General features: G+C 43.4%; 1 protein-coding gene across 2 annotated transcripts in view; it reads right to left on the minus strand.

Moving 5' to 3' along the window:
• Positions 1-2,033: 2,033 nt before the first annotated feature.
• The window catches only part of LOC716041 (stimulated by retinoic acid gene 6 protein-like), a 56,556-nt gene continuing 33,878 nt past the window's right edge, over positions 2,034-24,711 (minus strand). The window contains exons 5-18 of one of the 2 annotated variants that reach the window (XM_077965684.1): positions 24,470-24,590; positions 22,508-22,553; positions 20,885-21,013; positions 19,963-20,033; positions 18,127-18,238; positions 15,939-16,092; positions 10,173-10,248; positions 7,364-7,445; positions 7,127-7,175; positions 6,540-6,657; positions 5,356-5,475; positions 3,926-4,089; positions 3,047-3,193; positions 2,034-2,419 (exon numbers count right to left, since the gene is read on the minus strand). In XM_077965684.1, coding sequence (XP_077821810.1) covers positions 2,274-2,419; positions 3,047-3,193; positions 3,926-4,089; positions 5,356-5,475; positions 6,540-6,657; positions 7,127-7,175; positions 7,364-7,445; positions 10,173-10,248; positions 15,939-16,092; positions 18,127-18,238; positions 19,963-20,033; positions 20,885-21,013; positions 22,508-22,553; positions 24,470-24,590 — 1,535 coding nt within the window. In that variant the 3' untranslated portion in view covers positions 2,034-2,273. The remainder of the gene's footprint in view (positions 2,420-3,046; positions 3,194-3,925; positions 4,090-5,355; positions 5,476-6,539; positions 6,658-7,126; positions 7,176-7,363; positions 7,446-10,172; positions 10,249-15,938; positions 16,093-18,126; positions 18,239-19,962; positions 20,034-20,884; positions 21,014-22,507; positions 22,554-24,469; positions 24,591-24,711) is intronic. The other variant, XM_077965685.1, reaches the window with a different exon arrangement.

Raw genomic sequence — 24,711 nt, forward strand, 5'->3', positions numbered from 1 at the left:
TTGGGTGTGTAGATTCATGTCTTTCATTTAATTTGGAAAGTTTTCAGCCATGAATTTTTTCAAATATTTTTCTTCTCATTTTTCTCTTTCTTCCCCTAATGGGACTCTTATAATGTGTATGTTGGTTCTTTTGATATGTCTCACAAGTTCCTCAGGTTGTGTTCATGCCTGTGACCTTGAAGGCTACCCAGGGTCTTCAGACACCCTTGGTGTCTTGTCTGAGCCTGCCTGATGGTGGCATGGGAACAGGTAGTCCTGAAGCTCTACTACCTAAGATTGACACTGGGTTCTTTTAAATATTATGCTTCTGTTAATACATTCTGTGTCTACCTCATCTGATCCCTAGAAAGCAATGAGGCCTAGTGGTCCCAAATAAAGCTTCTTCATGTTGAGTGTCTTCATCTAGCATGATCTCCAAACTCCCAGGAAACTTCAAAGCTGGAAGGTATGCCTTGCCTTTTCCCCAACACAAATAAGAATGCCCTATGTCACATCCAGCTCCCATGTCGCTTCCTCTGGAAATTCTTCACTAACTTTTCACAGGCAGAATTAGCAGTTTTCTTTTCCAAGCCTCCATAGAACTTATACAAGCTGATGTTATTACATGCAGTGGGTTGGATCACAGAGCGCTGTTTACATATTAGCCTCCTCAATTCACTGCAAGGTTTCCAGTGGGTATTCACTCACTATTCATTCACACCATGATGCCAGGATTGATTTTGGTAAGTGAATTCATAGTCAAAAGATTTATTCATCTTGATCTCATTATTTTATTGATTCCAAGATCTGATTATGTTATAGGTATGTGGTTGGTGATAGTGAGCAAAACCTGAGAAGGCCTCTTTCTTTATGGAGCTGATATTTTAGTGAGAGGGTGAGCAGATATTAATCAGATCATCACAGAGTGTTATATGACAAATAACAATAGCTAATATCTATTGAGAGTTTAGGATGTGTGAGACACTATCTTAAGAGTGTTTGCCTCTATTAACTCATTTTTTTCCTCAAAACAATTTTAGGTGTTAGGGGGTATTACTGTCTTTTTATAGATAAGAAAAGTGAATAAAGGCAAAGTAATTGGGCTGCTATCACACACCTACAAAGTGGTGGCATGGGAATCCCAACACTTTGAGTCTTGGTTTTCTCAGTTTCTAAAAAGCAGGATGATGAAGCTCGGTTAGAGATTAAACTAAAAAGAGACAATGCTGGCAAACACCTAGCAACAGGACTAGGTTTACATTAGGTGCTTAACAATAACAACTGAATTACAATTGCTCATGAGGGGAATGGGGATTCCCCTTTGCCCTGTTGGTGGGATCCTCATAATAACTGCAGAAGCTTCATAAGGAATTTTGAATGGACAGATTTTGTACAGGTCCTGGGCCAGGTTTTTGTGCTTCAGCATGAAATGTGGTTAAGTACTGGGCTTTGCACAGGACAAATGTCCTAGCGTCCTGGCACAACGTTTGGCCCTTCTTGGGATGGTCCTGGCCAGCCCCTAGAGCTCTGTACCACGACATGTCACATGACTCACCCTCCTCAAACATGCTTGGGGCTTGCTTGCTCACACTTTACTCTTGTGATCCCCCACCTAGAATACCTGCCTACCCTGTCTTTGTATCTTCAGACAGGTGGCTTTTCCAAGTAATCCCACCCTTATTACAGAGAATCTGTGCCTCTGCTTTATGACTAAGGCCCAAGTTAGCTCTGATCCATTCCTCATTCCAGTGGCAATGGGAGAGAAAGCCTGTGTGTGCCTGCTTGTCCAACAACATTGGGGCCAGGATCATGGATTTCCTTCTCTTGCACCCACCATAAAGCCTGGCAAGAAGGAAGCAATGAGGATACTGAAATCCACATTCTGTTCCAGAGAAAAATGGGATCTGATGGTTAAACTCTCCTGATGTACACATTTTACCACCTTCTCCATTGACATAAAATTCTGCTTTGTAGGTAAACTAAGTGCTTTTTAACAGGTAACTCTCCAAGGATGCCTACCCACAACGGATAGTGGAAGTCATTAATGGGCAAAGTTTGTTCAACAGGTTTTTCTTTAGTTTTTTAATCTTTTTTGCCAAGGGAGTGAAATAGTCCTGAGACTTCATTCCTCAGCCCAGGTGGCCATCCCATGAGTGGCCAATATTGTCTGCCATCTGCATGGATGGTGCTGTGCCATCCCATTTCACTGCAGGGGACAGCTTCTGGTTAGATTGAGCCCTCTCTTGGTGGCAGATGTCCTAGCCTGGCTTTGGAGCAGATGATGGGGGCCAGCGTCAGCTCTCCAAGCATGCCATCAGAATTTGGGATTCCTGGGAACTGTGCCCTGATTTTAATTTTCTGTGTATGATGAGTCTTGGGTTGTTGATTAGGGTCTGCAACAGGAACCACCTTGTTCTGGACCTAGCTGAGACACGGGGACCTAGGATAGAATCACAGCAGACAGACTGAAGGAGTGAGGGGTCTCAGGGAGGGGAACTCCCTCTCCAAAGTGTTTGCAAGGGCTGCCTGGAATGTGTAAGATGTGGCAGAAGGAGCTGGACTGGGACTCCTGGGGACATGAGGGAGGTTGAAGGGATGTAAGTTGTCCTTTAGAATTGAGTATCTGCAGTGTTGGGAATAGCAATTAACACAGTCTGAGCCCTAGCGAGGCAGAGAGCCTCAGAGATCTTGTGGTAAGCAACAGGGCAGAATCATCAAAATGTAGCCTCATCTTAGAAGGCATCTGCCATGTAGCCTGGGATATGGGTTGGAGACACAAACAAATGGGATATGGAGGACTCCACTAGCAGAACTAGAGTTCATTTCCAGGAACAAGGCAGGAGGCCACCTAACAGGACAAGGACACAAGGCCTGAGTGGGTCCCATCGTCAGGTTGACTGGGAGCTAAGCCTCCTGGGCTTCCTAGTTCAAGGGCACCCAGGGCATGGAGTATAGAGAAAAGGAGCAGGAAAAATGGAACCTGGGGCACCTCAGGGATCCCGGGGAGCCTTGGGGTATTTACTTCCTGCTGTCTGAATCCAGCATAGGCTCAAACAGGAGCTGTTACCTGCCGATTGATTTAGGCACCAGTATTTGGTGGTCTGCTGCAGTTTCTTCTCCTTGTGATTTGCGATCAGGATGTGGCAAAAGCTGACGAGCACAGGGTTGGTGTGATAATGGTCCACATAGAGCATCCCGATCCACGCACTGAACCCTGAAATCCAGAGGCAGGTCAGTCCAGGCAGTACCTCCTGACGTGGCCCCATTTGTGCTTTTCATGATATAACTATGAGCCAGTTTGCTCTCCATTGGTGCCTGAGTCTTTTCTGAGAATCTAGAAAATGAGGTATAAAGATCTGCAAGACTCTTAGAGATCATATTCCAATCTGCCCATTTTATGGGGAACTCAAAGCTCAAAGGGTTAGGAGCTGCTGTGGCTAATCCCAAGCAAGCATCAGTACATTTATTGAATAGATGAGTGAATGAATGACTAGGCTCAAAATAAAATAAAAACTACTTTTGCTTCATCAGAAATGGCTTTGAATTTGGAGCATTTCAACTGAACAGAACATCTTCTGCACTGTTTCCAACTAACAACACTAATAATTCTGAGACATGTTCTTCCTAAAAATTTTCAGAGCTGTGCATTCATAAATTAACTTCTGAGTGTTCAGACAGAATTTGACTACATTTGACTCCTCCTCCTCTATACCCCAAAGGTCTGCCAAATGGGCAGGAATGTAATAGCCTTGAATTCTCTTTTGACCAGGGTGCTGAATGTGTCTTTACTACTCAGCTGTATAGCCTCCGCTGGAAGATAAACTCTGAGCATAAATGAAAGGCATGAACTCCGGACCTCTGATACTTGTCTTCCCAGGCAGCTGCCACAGAGGTGCAAGACCAGCCCTCTCCAGAGAATGTGACCAGGTGGGTGCTGGTCACTTACCCATGTCTGCTCCCTCATAGCCATTCTGCATGATAGTCCTGTCGATGCGGGCAATCAGCCACGTGCCAAGGAGGCAACTGATGAGCAGCCTGGAAAGGCAGGCACCCAGGCCCAGTAGCACGTTGTAGAAGAAAAGGAAGTAGTTGAAGTTGTGGAACGCTTTCCTGCAAACAGAAGCCAGCCCAAGGCATCCCCTTTCAGTAGAGCAAGGTGGCTGGGCAGGTGGGCTCTGGAGTCCCCCAGACCCAGGATCAAATCCTACAGGTTCAGGCTCAAAGCTTTGTGACCTCGTGTCTCAAAGGGGAGCTGACTTCCCTCACCTCACAGCACTGGCGTGAGGAATGGCTCAGGTACAGTGTGGGGGCCGCTGAGCACATTGAAGGATGAATGTCAGTGGGGACAGTCATTGTTTCATGTGATCCTTGGGGTTTGAGGCTTCCTGCATGGTAAGAAATTTCACGGGGCTGCAGCTGGGTCATTGATTATGGTAGAGGGTGGGGCTTCCCCACTGTCTGTTGCACCAGGGACTTATTCCCAGCTGCAGCTGTTCCAAAGTCTTCCAAAGGAAATTTCCCAAATGACCACTTGATCATGTGGTTTCCTGTTGTCTCTGGAATAAAGCCCAAACTTTGCATGCTGAGTTTTAGCCCCCTCACTGCCCCCCAGGGGTTTTCTGGTCTTGTCACTTTGTGTCCCCTTCCTGTCACTCACTAAGGCCACTGCATGGCAACCGTTTGTGATTCTCAATCTTCTAACACATCCTGCCCTTTTGTGGCTTCCTGCCTTTGTCCTTGTGGTGTTGGCTGCCAGCCACACCCTCTCCTCTTCTCTGCCTGTAGAAATCCTACCGTTCTGCTGACCTCAGCTCCAGAGACCCATCTGCAGTGGTGTTAACCACCCCTGCCTCTCCTCCTCCAGGTTTCTCTTGTATTCCTTTTGCACTCCCTGGCGTCCTCTGTCCTTGTTTATGTGTCTGTTGTCTGTTACAGTGGACTGAGCTTCTCACAGGCAGATTGTGCTGGGATTATTTCTTTACCCTCATGCCCATGTTGTCCCCCCAATGAATGGATGGCTTTGAATGAATGAATTAGAAAGGATTTCCATGTGCCAAGCACTATTGTTCTAAGTTCATATTTTGACACATTTCATCCTCACAACACCTCTTTGAGGTATGCACAATTATTTGTAAATGGGGAAACTGAGGTTCATAGATGTTGAGTAAGATCCCACATGTCACATGGCTCCTAAGGGGTAGAGCCAGGATCTGGACCCCGCCAGTCCAGCTCCAGAGCCCACCACTAACCCACTGTACCTCACCCTCTCAGAGAATGTGGGGCCCACCCAGGAACCTGGCATGGGGGACAGGGAAGAACCCAGAGATGGCTGAAGCCAAAGGCCTACAATTCTCTCATTCCCTCCTTCACCGTCACCTGTTGTTGAGAGCCAGGGGCTTCTGCTTGTCAGCTGTGCCCAGTTTTGGCTGTAGGAAGAAGCTGGCAGCAATCCACATCTGCAGGATCATGAGACCCACGACGATGGATATGGTGAGGCTGAAACACAAGGTGGGGCCATCCTGAGGCAGCCTTTTCCTTTCTGCTAGATCCTTCTCTGATGCCCAGTGAGAGAGACGAGACAGGTTGACCACCCGGCAGAACAATGATAATGTGAATTCCATGCTTTACGCTTACAAGGCATTCCCATGCTCACTATGCAGAGAAAATCGAGGCTCACAAAGGGGAGGTGACCTTCCCAAGACCACATGGTCAGGTCTTCTAGCTCCAGACCACAGACCATTACTCCAGGATTTCACGGATGTCCCTTTCACCAGGGGTGGCAGCTAGGTGAGCAGTTTAACAGGTTGGGAATTAAAAAATGGAATGGGGTTCTTGGAAGTTCCTGAGAATACCACAAGAGAGTGGACAGGACAGGCTCTGCCTCCAACTCACAGGTGGCAAGTATGGAATCAAGAAGCTCAGAGCAGGGAGGGGCCCCAGAGAGCACTGCATGCTGTGTTGACATCCCCTGAGTGGCAATGAAAGGTAGTGGCTAAAAGGAGGCTTTGGTTTCAGATTGCCCAGCTCCCAATCCTGAGTCCTCCCCCTGCTTGGAGGAAATGCTCAGTCTCTCTGTGCCTCTGTTCCCTGGTCTGCAAAATGGAAGGTAACACAAGCACCAAATTCATAGGCTGTTATGAGAAAAGATGCATACTAAATGCTCAATGAAGCCAACATTCACTTTGTCTTCCAGATGTGTAAGCTGAGAGGCAGAGAAGTGGAGTAACTTACCCCAGGTCACACAGCAGATCCAAAAGCTTTGCCAGGATTTCCTGCCTCCTTCCATCATACTGTCTTGCCTCTCATTTTACCTTCCTAAACCTCAATTTTCCCAGCTGGAAAATGGACGTACATGTATTCCCCCAACACACACACACGGTTGTGATGGTGTTACGGAATGGTGTGAGAGGCAGTCTTTTGTGAATGCTGTTTCCTCTCCCCATAAGTTGCTATGATGGGCCATCTCTGGGTCAGAGCCAAGACCATGGGTCCACATAGCAGCTGGTGGGCACACCAGCTCTCAGAACACGGCAATGACAGGATACCCGCCCAGCACTTACATCCCGATGCCCAGCCCTTGCAGCATCTCCAGGCCCTGGTTGTGAACGATGGGCAGCACCAGGCCGTACATGATTGCCATGCCACATAGGCTCTGCACCACGTGAATGATGAGGTAGCCTAGGAATGAAGGGAGCCGGTGGTAACTCAAGGTCCTTTGTGAGCCACCCCCTATACCCCTCCTTGCAGGCCACCCTCTACCCTTCTCCTGCCAGACACCCTGGCACGCTTGTTTATCTGTTTCTTCTGCCTGGCAAGGCCTCACCTTCCTTCCTGTTCACTTCCTACTCTACCTGCTAGGTGCAGTTCAAGTGTCAACTCCCCTAGAAGGCATCTGAGCCCTGCCCTGGGGCTGGATAGTCATTTTCTCCTCTGGGTCACCACCACCCTTAGCATATGTGCTCCCTGGGTTCAGGACGAGTGGTGAGGAGGACCTCGAGACTATGTTTCTCCTTCTGTCCTGAAGGTCCCTCAAGGGCAGAGGCTAGCGCTGCTTCTGACCACCTCTCTCCTCCCCACTCACGGCCAGGACTCCCTAGGTGATGAAGGCATGTGTGTTGAATTGGATGGGTCACATATCGGCACTTACCCCATAGAACATAGGCTATTTGCCAACCAGAGTACCTTGCAATGGCCACCTGAGGTTTCAAAGGAAAAAAGAGGTCTCAGAGCAGGAAGAAAACTTCATTACCTCTGCCACATGTGCCCAGCATCCCTTTCTCATTGGAAGTTCACCCACCAACCCAGTGAGGTGGGTGTCACGCTCACCCTCAGGTTTTGGCATACGGCTTAGTCTCAGATCAGAGAGAGACCTTGGCAGACTCACCACGCTCGCTGAGGAGGCCGGGTTATGGAACTTCAAAGGAAGAAAATGTTTATCTCCTGCCCATAGCCTCTTTATGTGCTTTCTGGAAAAGATGTAGGACATTAAGTAGTGCCCATAACTGATGGTTCTTTGTGCATAATTAGAGTCCCATAGATAGCACAGGAAGGCCTACAGGGCTGATAGTAGGCACCCTAGCCTCCCTGTACTGACTGCAGCTCACCGGGTAGCCCCAAGTTGCCTTAAAAGTCTTGATCTTTAGTCTAGATTATATTTTATAAAAATAATGTATATTTATTGAGTCATAATGGTGACTGAATCTGATAGATGAGATTATGTGTGGCTTGTTTCTTTTTTCTTTCTTTCTTTCTTCTCTTCTTCTTCTTCTTCTTTTTTTTTTTTTTTTTGACAGGGTTTCACTCTGTCACCTAGGCTGGAGTACAGTGGCACCATTTTGGCTCACTGCAACCTCTGCCTCCTGGGCTCAAGCAATCCTCCCACCTCAGCCTCCCAAGTAGTTGGGACTATAGGAACACGCCACCATGCCCAGCTAATTTTTTTTATTTTAACTTTTTGTAGACACAGGGTCTCACTATACTGCCCAGGCTGGTCTCAAACTCCTGGACTCAAGCCATCCCCCTGCCTAGGCCTCTCAATGTGGTAGGATTACAGGTGTGAGCCACCGCACCTGGCCTATTTTTCTTTCTATATTTTCTTATTTTTCTATGATGAATATATATTACCTATGTAGTAAGATTTAAAAACAGTTGAAAACATAACCAGGTGTGGTGGCATGTGCCTGTAGTCCCAGCTACTCAGGAGGCTGAGGCAGGAGAATTACTTAAACCTGGGGGGCAGAGGTTGCAGTGAGCCAAGATCGCGCCACTGCACTCCAGCCTGGGCGACAGACCAAGACTCTGTCAAATAAATAAAGTTGAAAACAGAAAACCAATTTCATTGATTGCCTAACCTTATAACAATGTAAAGGAAAATGACAAAGGGGAAACAACCCCCCACAAGTCACAGCTTCATCTTTCAGTGTTCTAGTCCAGTCCTTGGCCCCGTGCATAAAGGTGAGGTTGATAGCATTATGTTCATAGTCTACACTCATATTTGTGTCCCGGCTTTTTTACTTCACATTCTATCTCCAGCAGTTTTCAGCCTGTTTTGTACTTTTCATGACCACTAAATTGGAAAGACTTGGAACAAATACAGAATGCAAAATCTCAATAATAATTTTTGTATATATTACATGTTGAAATGATAATATTTGAGATATATTGGGTTAAATAAAACATTATTAAGATGAATGTAACCTGTCTATTTTTACTTTTTAAACAGAGGCTACTAGAACTTTCAAAATTGAACATGTGAATTTCATTTTGTTTCTGTTTGGCAGCATGGAGTTGAGTGTGGTACCACCAATACATACAACACACACAGAGCACACACTCATATTTGCATTGTGCATGGAAAATTTCTGAAAGTGTGCACAGAAAACAGTTAACAGTGGTTAGCTTGGGGCAAACAATTCGGGGTTTGAGTAGGAGGAAGACTTACTTTACACTAAACATTTTTTGTAATTTTTTTAAAGCACCTGTATGTAGGCTGGAATAATAAAAACTAAAATGCTGGCACAATGCTACTGCTCTGCAGTTTGTAGTGTGATTCTCATCCTTGGTGTCCTCTGCCCCATGGTTCAGATAAGGAAGCAGGACAGGGATCATCACTCTTGGGTGACAGGTGGGGGCAGGGGCAGCCTGGACGGGAATGCAGGCCTCCTTTCCCTGTGCCCTCGGCTGTACATCCATGTCCCTGCAGCTCCCTTTGCATCATGCTTGTCCCTGGTTGTGCTCAAATGTCTCAGTGAATATCTCCCAGCCACATGCAGACTAATGAGGGAAGGAGCAGACATGCGCCCACATCAGGCAGGGCAGAGGGAATAGCAGTATCCAGACCATCTGTGGGGTCCATTGAGTAGAAAGTAGAGACAGGGAGCAAGGCACGGCTGGTGGAGAGCTGGGACCCTTCCTGCCAGGAGAGTCTTCTTGTGGGTGTCCTCTGCAAGAGACTCACCCTTTGGGCAGGCAGATGAGGAGGATGTAAAGGCAGGGTGCTCTTCAGAGCTGGAAATTGGCCTGGGCTTCCTGTAAGACTGTGTGTGTGTGTGCGTGCGTGTGTGGTGTGCGTGAGAGAGAGAGAGAGAGAGAGAGAGAGAGAGAGAGAGAGAGAGATGACCAGCAGGTACCTAAAACCCAACTGATATCTGCTTGCAAATGCTCACAACATGTTTAAAGCTATTCCCTCTTCCTATACTGCTCTTCTTGAGATTGATGCCCCTTGTCCCCTTGATTCAATATTCATTGATGTTCCCTTGAGCCAGATTCACCTGCTGGGGACCCAGTGTTACTAGCCCTGTAGAGCAAGGCAGGTCTGATACCCAGTAGAGGTGTCTGAGTGTAAAAGAAATAACAAGGTCTCTGGGGTCAGAAAGACTTGATCGTCTGCTAATTGCTTGGGCAAGTTATTTAATTTTGTTGATTTCCAGCTTTCTCAACTGTAAAAATAGGGATGAAAGGACTATCCCTCAGAGTTGTTGTGAAATTCAAGTAAAGACTCTAAGCATAATGTTAGCTCAATGTAGAAGTTCAAATCAATAATGCTTTTCTTCTTCCTACCAAAAAATGTGGTTAGCCCTGGATCTTGCATTCACTTCCTAGGCCCACTGAAGGCACTATTGGAGATTCTGAGGAAAGCTTGTCATACATATTTCCGGTGAAAGACACACAAATGACTCTGAGAGTGCTTTTACCTGTAACAGACCAAAATGTGGAACAGATAGCTCACACACGTGAGAGAGGCAGGCAAAATGGTCGCCACCCAGACTCCTGAAATATGAAAAGTGATATGAGAATCCTTGAAAAATAAACATGAAATAAAAATGCAGAATCCTGCACCAGAAAATTCTAAGCAAATCAAGTAGACTTTAACACATTTCTTGTGTAAGTAAACTTTTACTCATTTTCTGTTTTATTTTAGTTGCACACACCCTTAGTATACTTCCTACATACTCCTCTCATTTTGTACTAGTATTTTCACTCTACAGTGAATAAAGGAAGAGAAGCTGTGGAGTATTTCCCATATATCATACATAGCCTCTGTCCATGAAAAACATATTTGACCTCTAATTGATTGCCACTTTTTTGGGAGGGGTGTTGGTTATACCTCAACCAGGTACAAAGATAGCTGGGATCAAGATGTCTTGGCTATTCACTCACCCACCCTTCAGCAAGTTTTGATATTGACAATCTAATTTGCTTTTAGAGAGACTGTGTAAGTTCATAAAAGAGGGATGTAGAAACAGGGAAGTAGGATGATTTGTTGGTTTAAAAACTTCTGTAGAAGTTGATTATCAATAGGTGCAAAAAAAGTATTTGACAAAATCCAACATCTCTTTACAATTAAAAACATTCAACATCTGGTGTTCTGTTGCACAGTACAGAAACTACAGTTAACAATAATGTGTTGTATATTTCAAAATACGTAGAAGACAGGATTTTGAATGTTCTCACCATAAATAAATGATAAATGTTTGAGGGGATGGGTTTACTGATTTAATCATCAGTCAATGTATATAGGTATCTAAACATCACATTGTGGCTAATAAATATGTACAATTTTTATGTGTCAATTAAAAACAAAGCAAAACAAAAAAAACACTACTCAACTTATTAGGAATACAAAATAACTTCCTTAGCCGATAAAGAGCACTGCTAAAAACCCACAGCTAACATCACACTTAGTGGTAAAAGACTGAATGCTTTCCCCCTAACCTCAAGAACAACAACAACAAAAATATCTACTCTCACCAATTCTAGCCAAAATTGTACTAGAGGTTCAAGCCAGTGCAATTAGGCAAGAAAAAGAAAATAAAATGCATCCAGATTGGAAAGGAAAAAATAAAACTCTATTCACAAATGCATGATCTCATATATAGAAAAACTAGGAAATACATAAAAAAAGCATTAGAACTAATAAATGAGTACAGTAAGGTTTACAGGGCACAAGAGAAATACATAAAAGTCAATTGTATTTCTATACACAAGCAACAAACAATCTGAAAATGAAATAAGAAAATGATTGCATTTACAATAGTATCAAAAATAATAAAATAATATTAAATTTAGCAAAAGAATGTACAACTTGTACACTGAAAACCACAAAAGATTTTGAAAAAATTTAAAGAAGACATAAAATACTGGGAAGACTTCCCACATTCACATATAGGATATTCATTGTTAACATAGCAATACTACCCAAATGGATCTATAGATTCAACTCAATCCTTATCATAATTCAAATGCCATCTTAGCATTAATTGACAAGCTAATCCTAATATTCATATAAAATTGAAGGAACCAAGAACAGGCAATAAAATTCTGAAAAAGAAAAAGAAAATTATAGGACTTTCTGTTTCTAATTTCAAACTTACTACAAAGTTATAGTAATGAAGGCACAATGATACTGACATAAGGACAGACAAATAGATCAATGGAATAGAATTGAGAATCCAAAATAAACCCTCATACTTATGGTCAATTTATTATCAACACAGATGACAAGACAATTCAATGGGGCAAAAAATGAGTTTTTTGACAAATGGTGCTGGAACAACTTGATATTCACATGCAAAACAATGAAATTAGACTCTTACCTCACACCATACATAAAAATGAGCTCAAAATGGATCAAAGGCCTACATGTAAGAGCTAAAACTAAAAAAGTCTTAGAAGAAAATATGAGAAAAATCCCCGTGACCTTGGGCTAGGCAATGGTTTCTTAGATATGACACCGAAAGCACAAGTGATATAAGAAAAAACAGATATGTTTGGCTTCATCAAAATTGGAAACATTTGTGTTTCAAAAGATATCATCAAAAAAAGTGAAAAAGTAACCTACAAAATGGGAGAAAACATTTTCAAATCACGTATCTCATAAGGGATTTGTATACAAACTATATAAGCACACTTACAGCTCAATAAATAAACAGACAAATAATCCAATGTTTACATGATCAAAGAATCTGAACAGACATTTCTCAAAAGAACATACACAAATGGGCAGTACATGTAAAAGTACATGTAAAGATACCAGACACTATTAGCCGCTAAAGAAATGAAAATAAAAACAATAGTGAGATTCCACTGCATCTCCACTAGATGGCTATAAACAAAAAGATGGATAATAATAAGTGTTGACAAGGATGTGGAGAAATTGGAATTTCCACAATGCTAGTGAGACTAAACAGCCATGCAGCTACTTTTGAAAACAGTCTAACAGTTCTCCAAAAGGTTAAACATAGAGTTGTCATATGTTTAACAGGCTATTCCACTCCTAGACATATACCCAAAATATGTAAAAAATATATATATAATGCTTGTACATGAATGTTCCTAGCAGTATTATTTGTAATAGCCAAAAAGTTACAGCAACCCAAATTTTTCTCAACTGATGAATGCATAAATAAAATGTGGTATATTCATAAAATGGAAGAGTAACTGACAATAAAAAGGAATGAAAAATAATTTAAAAATTTAGACACATGCTATGATATGGATGAACCTTGTAAACACTGTGCTATGTGAAAGAAGCCTGTCACAAAGGGTGATGTATTGTAAATAGGAGGAATAAGTTCAAGAGATCTATTGTACAACATGGTGACTGTAGTTCATAATGATATATTCTACAAAAATGATGAATTAATGTTAAGTATTCCATCACAAAAATGGTAACTATTTGAGTTAATGTATTTGTCAATGAGCTAGATTTAACCATTTCAAAATGATATATACTTCAAAACATTATGTTGTACAGAATAAATACATACAATTTTATGTCAGTTTAAAAAATAAATAAATTTGAAAAAGAGATGACATTATCATATTATTCCATTTCTACGATAGATCTGGAATAGGCAAATCCATAAGGATATAAAATAGATTCGTAGTTGTTTAGGACAGGAAAGGTTAGAGGGAAATGGGTCATGATGCTTTGGGGAGGTGACGAAAAATGTTCTAAATGGTTGCACAATCTTGAGAAAATACTAAAAACCATTGAATGGTACACTTAAGTGGATGAATGTATGGAATGTGGATTATGTCTCCATAAAGGTGTTTCAAGGCCAGGTGCAGTAGCTCACATCTGTAATTCTAGCACTCTGGGAGGCCAAAGTGGGAGGACTGCTGGATTGCAGGAGTTTGAGACCAGCCTGGGCAACATAGCAAGACCCTGTCTCTATAAAAAAAAAATCAGCAAATTAACTGGGTGTGGTGGCATGTGCTTGTGGTCCCAGCCACTTGGCAAGCAGAGTGGGAGGATTGCCCGAGTCTGGGAGGTTGAGGCTGCAGTGAGCCATAATCATGAGTCTAAGCCTGAATGACACAGTGATACCCTCTCTGGGGGAAAAAAAAAAAGTTTCTTAAAAAGAAAGAAAATGAAAGCAGATTTCCTTTCCTTTCAAGTTCCAAATGTGTTCTTGTCCTTGTCCCAGGATCACTAGGACTAGGCAATTGCTATATTCCAAATCTTAACCAATCCCAAAACTGCCATAAATCCCACCCCAGAGGATGCAGAGGAAAACGTGTTTGGAGGGGAAGGATGAGACGAGTCTGGCTACAAGAAGGGTGAGTGTAGAGTTGCTCCAGCTAACAGCACGAACACCTTATGCATTTAATTTAATGCCTTTATCTTCCCAGACAAAGGTGAAGTATGGTCAGCTTGAAAGTTTCTCTTGGCAAGTGGGTAGCTATTTTAAAGCTGGAAGAGACCAGGATAAAGAAAAATTTAATGTTTTGATTGTCAAAATGTCTATATGTGTGATAAATACATCAAAACATGAGTGAACATGGTGATATATTCACCATAAAGCACAGAGACCAAGAAAGTGAGGTTTCCTTTAAATTTTTTTCTGAAAACAGAGACGAAAATGTGTATTTCTAAAAGTAAGATTTAGAATGGGTATCACTGAAATTAAAGATTAGAATATACTCTCTCAGTGTTATACTCAGGGAATCATTATGTTGAACATAAATCTCCACTGAAGATGAATAAAATTGTTGAAGGGCAATAGGAAACTATGGTACTGTGGAAGGGGCAGTATCTGTTCAGTGCTCAAGTAAAAGGTAACTTTCCATGACACAAATATGTGATTTCACAGATGAGGAAACTGGGGCCAAGAGAGGGGTCCTGACTTGTCTTATGACACCGAGTGAATGTATCCAGGCATCTTGTCTAGGGTCCTTTCTCATCTAGGAATAATGAACAATTCTCATCCCTCCACAGGCAATAGACATATCACTGGAATATGTCATTTTCAAAGAAAGTTTCCATTTTAAGACAAAATGCCTTTCTTATTGCCTAGGGCAAAGGACCTGAACAGACACTTCTCAAAAGAAGACATACCAATGGCCAACAGGTATATGAAAAAATGTTCATCATCACTAATTATCAGGGAAATACAAATCAAAACCGCGATGAGGTACCATCTTATACTTGTGAGAATGGATACTATCAAAAAGACAAGAGATAAGTGTTGGCAAGGATGTGGAGAAAAAGGAACTCTAGGATACTGTTAGTGTGAATGTAAATTAGTACAACCTTTTGTAAAATAGTATGGAGGTTCCTCAAAAAATTAAAAATACAATTACCATATGATCCATCAATCTCACTACTGGGTATATATCCAAAGGAAATGAAATCAGTATATTGAAGAGATATCTGCACTACCATTTTCATTGCAGCACTGTTCACAATAGCCAACAGATGGAATCAACCTAAGTGACCAACAACAGATGAATGAATAGAGAAAATGTATTATACATTATATACAATGGAATACCACTGAGCCTTTAAAAACAAGGAAATCCTGCCATTTGTGACAACATGGATGAACCTGGAAAACATCACATTAAGTGAAATAAGTCAGGCACAGAAAGACAAACACTGCATGATCTCACTTATGTGTGAAATGTAAAAGAGGTGAACTCATGAAAGCAGAGTAGAATGGTGGTTATCAGGGGCAAGCAGGGGTGTGTGTAGAGGGGTGGGACTGGGGAGATGTGGATCAAAGGATACAAAATTTCAGTTAGACGAGATTAAGTTAGAGATCTATTTTTAAAGTGACTTCCAAGTAAAATTTGAAAGATATAAATACACATTTCACAAAGAAAAGTCATTGTTTGGTGTTCTATTTTTTTCCAAATGGAAAATACAGAAACATTTTAGTACTTGCCATTGGCATTGAGACAAAATGGGCAATTTAAGATGAGAAATTTTTCAGGGCATGTTCATTTCAGCTCCAGCTTCATTAAAGAAAGGACTGTGTCTTGACCCCTTTGTCTTTCTAGTCAATCCAGGGAGGTAAATCAGCTCTAACACATTTTTCTCCAAGTGTGGTCATCTCAGCCAGGTATATCAATGCTAGCAGCCACAAATACTACATGTGTCCACCTGCCATCAGTTACAAGCCCCTCGCTCAGTTTCCCACACAGGTGTGAGAACAGGTGGCTTATGGTTTTACCTTTGGTGACGCTGATCAGCTCTTTCACCTGCAGGATGACTGGGGTCAGGACCCCTGAATGGTTCGTGAAGGTGATGTAGCTCTCCAGCTTGTTTTCAAACACATCCAACTCATCTCTCACATACACAAACACGCAGAACTCGATGACAATGAACTGGGGACACAGAGCAAAGGTTTTCAGGTCTCACATGAGTCCAACTCAGCATGGGAATAACATATGGTTTTCCCCTTGGGGTCAAGGCCAGTGTCTTCCAGCCATTCAAAACTCTACTGAAAATGATTCTAGACACTGGCTGTTCTAAGATGAATGGCATTTTGAGTTCTTGGGAGACAGGAATCACTTCATGGTCTGTTCTTTACCCTCCAGCAAACAAGACAAAGGGCCCACAAGGGCTCAAGAAACTCTACAAACATTCATGGAACCAGTGAAAAAAGAATGACTAACTTTGAGTAAGGTGTGATCTGGGGGACAATTGCAGCCCTATCTCACACTGATCCCCTTCACTTATCTTTGCAGGAGCTACACTGGAGAAATGTACAAATGTTTCTTGTACAAATGTCATGGTTGCCCAACATCTTATCATCCTGTTGTCATGCCATTGTTTTTGTAGTTCCTGCTGCCAGTTCACTCCACAAACCCAATCGTGTTTATCTCTGAAAGTTGAGTTCATACACTATCATGTTCATGCAACTGCTCGATCTTGAATGGTTTGCTAAACTTCCAGAGCATTTCACTTTATCCTTTCTCTCTCTTAAGATGGCAGGTCCCTCATACCATGTCTTATCTCCTTCTCATAGACCATGAGCTTCTCCCAGCCCAGGACTGAGCTGAATCAGCTCTCTGTCCTCTTCCAACTCTTAGTCCAGTGCTTGGCATACAGTAGATATTCCATAAATACTTAAAAAACAATGCAATTCCAAATTTGTTATTCATTGTCACACACAACTGTAGTTGTCCCTTAAAATCCATTCTCCCTTCTTTGGGCACAGAGCTAGACTACATTTCCCAGCCTCCCTTATATTGGGTATGGCTACATGACTAGGTTCTTGCCAATGGAAGAGGAGTGGAAGGAATATATGATACTTCCACACCTAGTCCATTGAAACCCTCCACAAGCACCTCTCCTTGCTTTGCCCCCTTCTGTTGACTATGTGCAGATTGTGATGAGGTCCTCTAGGATGGTGAAGGCACATGATGGAAGAATTCTGGGTTCCTGAATGACCGCACAGAGGACTACAGCTTCCCCTACCTGAACACACAACTCACCACTGTTGTGGAGGTAAAAAATATATACTGTTAAGTCACAGGAATTTAGGAGGTTATCTGGTACTTCAGCATAACCTACCTAATACACTCACCTAAAAACTTAATCACAGGATTTACTTCAATAGGTATTCTCCTACTACATTTAAAATGAACAGGAGACAATTTAGCCTTGCCATTTTTATGCATCCATTTTGACCCTACTTTTGACTTAGCCAGTTTATCTTAGATAACTTTGACCACATAAAATGTTTTGATTCTATGCTTAATAAAACATTGAAGTCAGAATTATGCCAACACTAAAATGTCTTGTTGAGAAAGCAAACTTAAAAAAGAATGCTTAATCTGCTTAAAAATATAGTATAGTAAACCAATTCTAGTTATCTGCTTTTATTTTTTAAATAAAATGAATTCAATTATTAATAAGTTCAATAATTTTAAATTCAATTATTGAAAAAGAATTGAAATTATTTTGATCAGAATCAATTATTTTACATTTAAATGATTTGATTTTTGCTCACAGAAGAATTTATTGATCACAGATTCTACTATTGTTAAGTTTTCTTTAGGGATCACTATTTCTACCAAGTAAACTTTCCTGGCTCAAATTTTGCATATCAAAATATTCTTAAATATCTTCTTCTTCTATCAGGTTTTAGCTGATAATAAATTTCACCATGTGGCATTTTAACCATTATGAGTCTTTTTTTGTGGATTATTTTTACTAGTCATATTCACCATGTGGGTAAAAGTGTCCTTGGAATCAAAATGGTGAGTTTGAAGCACTGTACTTCTTTGATTTACCAAGATTCAATTTTGACCCAGCTCTTTAGGAACATACTGCTTACCTCAAATACTCCATAACCCTAGCCCCAACCCTGCCCCATTTATAAAATATAAAAAGGTTTTCTTAGAGCTCCTTACAAGATACAGGCAGATGAATGCCAACACAATGGTTCCAATCATTCTGCTTGGAAATTGAAAGCAGGGATCCCATTCATATATCCTGGTTTGGAACCAAGACTTTTTTTTCTCTCTGTGGATGAGAAATAAATATCAAGAGATGAGAGGCTGGTAGGAAAACAAATGCCTGATTCATCTGAAAATAACCCCACCTTCTTTTTATCTTAGATTATATTATAGAAAGAGACCACTGTTAGCTTCCATGGTTTTCATTCTCCCCTTATTCTTAAGGACAAAAACTGGATTTTATTTTGGGCAGAAAATCACCAAACTAAAAGGTTAAAGTTCCCAACCTGTCAGCTAAGAGTGACCAGACTAAATCCAGGCCAATGACACGTGACCACAAGTGTGGTGTGGAACTTTGGAGAGGCTGCTCAGATGGAACTAACACAGCTGGGAAAGCTTCTTTGCCTTGCCTTGCCTTGCCTGCTGTCTGAAATGCAGATGTGGTGGCTGGTCCAAGCTGGAGCTCCAGCAGCCACATTGGACCATGAGACAGCATTGAGGATGGAAAGCACATACATGATGCTAGAACAGAAAGACAGGTGATTGGTGAACTGATCCAGGGTCAGGATGGACTGCTCACCTTCAGAGTTATTTTATAAGAGAAAATAATATATCTTTATCTTGGTTGTGCCACTATTATTTTGGGTTTTCTACTACATGTAGCCAAACTGAATTCTAACCAAATTACTAGCTTTGCTACTGTGTGACCATGGACCAGACACGTCCTTTCACTGGGGCATATGCCCACATGCATAGTGAAAGGAGCAGATGTGGTGGTGGCTTATACGATTCTGAGATCTGGTACTTTTGCCTGGCAACATCTATATCCTCGTCTACTGGTAACAGCACCTCAGTTTTGTTTTGTTTGTTTCTTTTGTTTTTGTTTTGATACATGGTTTCACTCTGTTGCCCAAGCTGGAGTGCAGTAGCATGGTCACTGCTTACTGCAGCCTTGACCTCTCAACTCAAGTGATCCTCCCACCTCAGCCTCTCAGGTAGCTAGGACCACAGATGTGTACCACCACACCCGACTAAATTGTTTATTTTTTGTAGAGACGGGGTCTCACCATGTTGCCCAGGCTGGTCTCGAACTCGTGAGCTCAAGTGATTCTCCTGCCTCAGCCTCCCAAAGTACTGGGATTACAGGCATCAGTCGCCATGCCTGGCCTAACACCTCACTTTTAATTTGGGGAGCCACCACTCTCTGACCCTGGGTCTTAGCGGGTAAGTGATGCTGATCCCACTTCCTGGCTCTGGGGGAAGGGGAGGGACATGTGACTCAGGCTTAGCCAATCAGTGTACTCCAATCTCTGCCACAGTAAGTGGTTCTGGAGTGGCATGTGATCCAATTTGATCCAGTGAAACACATTTGTGGGACTTTTGTTTGAATAACTGGAAAGGAGCATTCATCTTTCTTCTGGGCTTAAACCAGGAGGGTATAAATTTAGAGAGTCTGGGCGCCACCATGTGGAGGAATCCCACCTAACTGTGAGGCCCACACATAAAAGCAGAGCTGAGGGGAGATTGAGGGAGAGAGACCTAGTTCTGACGATATCAATTAAGCCTCTGGATCCAGCTTGCCTGAAACTGACTACCTCTAGACATTTTAGTGATGGGAGCCCATTAATTTCCTTTCTTGCTTTAATTGGGTTTGAATTGGGTTTCTGTTTTTAGCAAATGAGAGTCTTGACCACTATAGTGCCTTTCTGGTCATCCCAGGATCTGCTGCATCATCAGGGCTCATCAGAGTGGGTGCAAACTTGCAGGCGAATGAACAGAACTGTGGCTTACTGAGGGCGGGGTGTCCTCAGGAGCTGCTTGACGTGCTCTGCCTGGTGCGTTTCCAGGACAGACTTTTCTTCCTGTAAGACAGCAGACAGGCTTACATTTTGGCTCACAAATTCTTGTTAGGGTTTTGATCTTGTTAAGGGGGGGCAATGGCCACAGAGGGCAGGATTTGGGGTAGGAGTTGCTCTTTTGGATTTAGCCATGCTGTGGTCAAGATAGGTCTTTTCCTCTCCCCTACACCCCACTGTTGAATTTGCCCCGTGTCAAAGAAGCTATGTTTGACAGTGGTTAAGGAAGAGGCTCCACAACTGAACTGTCTAGATTCCACTTCTGGCTCTGCTACAGGTTAGCCATGTGAAAGGAAAATATCTTGGGTCCCCAAAATTACTAAGCTAAAGGGAAAAGTCAAACTGGGAACTGCTTAGGGCAAATCTGCCTTCCACTCTATTCAAAGCCACCCCTCTGCTCACTGAGACAAATGCATATCTGATCAACTCCTTTGGAAAGGCTAATCAGAAACTCAAAAACTCTCATCTTCCTATGACCCGGAAGCCTCTTCCAGTTGTCCCACCTTTCCAGACTGAACCAACGTTCATCTTACATATGTTGATTGATGTCTCATGTCTCCCTAAAATATATAAAACCAAACTGTGCTCTGACCACACTGGGCACATGTTGTCAGGACCTCATGAGGCTCTGTCATGGGCATGTGTCTTCAACTTTGACAAAATAAACTTTCTAAATTAACTTAGACCTGTCTCAGATTTTCAGGGTTCACAGCTGGGTGACCTCAGGCAACTCAACTCACCTGTCTGCATCCAAGTTTCTGAATTCAGAATGTGAGGTGTAGTAACAGTACCTGCCTCTCTGGCTGTTGTAGGGATTAAACACATCAGTACATGCAGTGCTCATACTTAGTACTCACCACCTGGAACTCCCAGCCGAGGTGCACCCTCAGAGCCTTGACAAACATATGCAGGAAGCGGCCCAGCAGGAAGGCGAGGCACAGCAGCGAGGGCCAGTAAAACATGAGAGTCTCATACTTCCCCACAAACTGCAACAGAAGCAGACCACAATGTGGCTCCAGGCAGATGGGGCCAAGCCACCTGCTGAAGCTGCAGGACTCTGCCTGCCCCAGCTTGCTCCAGCAAGGCCCCCTCTCTCAGGCTTGTGAGTCAGTGGCCAATCCCTGACCCCCAAAACCCCCGTTATCAGAATGGGCAGTGAACTTGGAGCACAGCAACCCTGGATTCAAGTCTCGGCACCCCCATTTTATTTTATAAAGCTAGCTTTCCAGTCTGGGTGACAGAGCAAGACCCTGTCTCAAAACAAAACTAGTTTTCAAGGTATTTTTTCCTTATTAGGAAGCTATTAATGAGTACTCCTTTTGGAAAATATATGAGTGAGAGAACCAGAGGTGGGTAGGTAGATGGGAGGAGGAGGCGGAGAGGGAGAGGGAGAGGGACTGAGAGGGAGAAGGAGAAACAAAGAGAGGAAGAAATGGAACGATGGAGGTAGAGAAGAAGAAATAACCCATAATTGCCATAAGGCTGAGAGCAACACAAGCTGAGGGAAAGAGTAACAGTTCTCTCAAGATGGTACTTATTGGATTTCTGTGTTTTTAGTTTTATTTTGATGAAAAAGATGGTTTTCCACTGTCTCAAAACAAGTAATGTTGTGACTTATCTCTTACACTTTACTGGTTGGTTTCATGTTTTTTACATTTCCAGAGTCATATTTCCTCCCATGGGAAACTGGGGTTTGACGTTGTGATGTTAAAGTGCAGGATGGAGATATGCTGAGATGCAGGGCTCATGTCTTCCCTTGATCCTCCTCTCCAACTTATGCTTATGGCTAGATATGACTACTGTCAACACTTCTATGTCTTGCATTTATATATCTATATGTACTAAAAATTGAGGTCATACCAAACATAAAGGTCTGCATATATGCACTCCCGGCCCAGGTGGCTTTCTTGGGCTCCCCACAACCTGCCTGGTAGCCTTTCTAGGTGCACTGTGACATCCCTCTTTCAACTCGCTCCTTTTCCGGGGTCCAGGGCTAAGGAGATGAACCAGTTCCCACCAACTCTGAGGACAATGCATGGCAAAGTTGGAAGGGGCTCATCTGGTCCAAGTCTTCCACTTTATAGAAAAAGAGACTGGAGCTGTAGAGAGTGAAAAGAAATGGACTTTGGAGTCAGCCAGACCTGGCCTCAATACCCAATTCCACTGCTTCCTATGAGTGACTTAATGTACTTGAGCCTCACTTAATATACTAGTTCCTCACCTGTGAACTAGGTTTGATGAACTTCCCACCCTTGCAGGGCTGCTGTGAGGAGTAAAGGAGAACACACCTCTCTGTGAATGCACACCTTGATGAACATGGGGTGCTCTACAAATGGAAGCATCATGAACAACAACAACTACCTTTTTATGCAAATGAGGAAGTGGAGCCCCAGAAGTGACAGAGGCTTGTTCAAGATCACACAGCAAGTTGACCATGGTGATAGGACTGAAAACCCCAAAAAAGGCCAACGGAGACTCACCTGCCCGTGGGGACACTGTGAAACTTGAAGAACGGTGACAGCAAACCTGCAGGAACAGAAACAGAGTTGGGGGTCCTGGGGTTCCCTCCCAGCACAGCCCCAGGAGCAGCCCCTATGAAAATGGCTCAGATCCCACCTACCCACACCTACCTGTCCCCCTTGGGAGAGCTAATGCCCAGGCTTCCATGGACATCTCTCCTGGATGAGCCACCCTGCTTGTGCTAAAGTAGGCGCACACTAAATTCATTCATTCACCTGCCCTCATGGAGGACATAGTCTTAGAATCCATGATCGCAGAGCAGGAGGCCCTTAGAGAGTTTATCCTCCCTTCCCTCATCATTCAGGTGGGACCTGGAAGTCCAGGGTTGGCAAGGGATTTATCCAAAGTCACACACGGGCATGGGCAGACCCAGGTCTCCTGACTCCATGGCCAAGGCTCTTCCTACCTCTATGTGATCTGTTTGTAGACTGCTCCAAAGTCATAAGCCTTGACGCTTTACCCCACCCCCGCCCCCACATACATTCCTGGTTCTGTTCCAGCTTGGGCCGTACTCCCATGATGCCCAAGCTGCTGAGCGATTCCCACTACCCTGTTCTCTCCTGGGCAAATGTCTGTCAGAGGCTGATGAGATGATATTATGCCACATCTAACCCTGGATACCCTCCATTTAAATTTCTATAAGGCAGATCACTTACAAACTTTATGACTGTAGCCACTGGTATGTCAGTTGCTTGTAAGGCCCCTGCCTGTCATCTCTAAGTGGGAGAATCCCAGCCTCATAGAAAAATGCTGGATGGGGGAAAGAGCCCAGCAAAGGAGTTGGGAACAAGGAAATGAGTCTCCACAGCTGGAGAGTAGAATTGTTGGAGGCGTTTTCAGTCAACAACTGTTCTCTGGTGCCAGCTCTGTGCCAAGTCTGGTGCCCGGCACTGAGGGCACAGAGCTCAACATGAAGGTCAAGAAACTTCCATCTGGTGGGAGTGATTGTCCTCGAAGCAGGAGTGTACACTTATCCCTAGACATGACCCACAGAGGGAATGGGGACATACAGACAAAGAGGCCAGAACACCTGGTTCACACAAGTCTGTCTTGTTCTCCAGTGTATTTCCTGGCTCGTAGCAGGGATGTAATGGTTGTTGAATGAATAAGTGGATGGATGAAAGAATGTAGGAGTCTTGTATGGCTGGAGGTGTGTGCTAGACACTGTTGGGGGATGGAGGGAAAAGGAGAGGCCAGACTGTGATGGCCCTGAATGCCCAGCTAAGGCACAGGAACTTCCTCCAAGGCTCCCGAGAGAAGCCATGGCAGCATTGATGAGAAGCCTTGAAAAGGGCTCCTGAGTCTTCCAGTGGGGCCCCCAGCAGCTAACAGAAATGAGTTTTCCTCAGGAATGGAAAACCAAATACCATCGTCTTACTTCTAAGTAGGAGCTAAGCTGTGGGGGTGCGCAAAGGCATACAGAGTGGTATCATGGACTCTGGAGACTCAGAAGCGGGAAGAGTGGGAGCAGGGAGAAGGATAAAAAGCCACAGATCAGGTATAGTGTCCCCTACTAGGCTGACGGGTGCACTAAAATCTCAGACTTCACCATGATACAATTCATCCTCGTAATCAAAAACCACTTGTACCCCAAAAGCTATTGAAATAGAAATAAATAAAATAAAATTATAATTTATTTGGAAAAAAAAAGAAATGAGTTTTCCTAAATCCCTGACTTCTAGAAACATTCTAATCACAAGTAGCCTTGTGTGAAGCAGATAGAATGCCAGCCTGGCCTTCTGAAGCCTCCAATGCAGTCCCCACAATGGGAACTTGGACAAGTCACTCCTGCCCTCCCTGGGCCTCAGTTATGGGCAAAGGTGTCCCCCAAGAGGAGCTCTCAGATTACCTCCAGCCCTGTGCCCAGAGTTCAGTCACACACAAGAAGTCGGGGGAGTGGGGGCAGGCAGAGACCATCTTACCAGATCAGAGAGTAGCAGAAGCCCAGGATGGAGCTGACCAGCTGGAACTCCGACGAGAGGCAGGCAAAGAAGGGGAAGTGGGACAGGCCGACTTCAATGCCTCCAATCAGAAGCTCAAAGGCTGGGAAGACAGGGCCAGAGATGCTGTGAGCTTCTCTTACCACTGGGTTCAGGGGAGTCCCAGGGAAGCTGTGGTACCTCAAGCTGACCCCCAGTCAGGAACGGCCCCAGCTTAGGGCCAA

The sequence above is a fragment of the Macaca mulatta genome, chromosome 15, assembly GCF_049350105.2.
Source record: "Macaca mulatta isolate MMU2019108-1 chromosome 15, T2T-MMU8v2.0, whole genome shotgun sequence".
NCBI lineage: Eukaryota > Metazoa > Chordata > Mammalia > Primates > Cercopithecidae > Macaca > Macaca mulatta.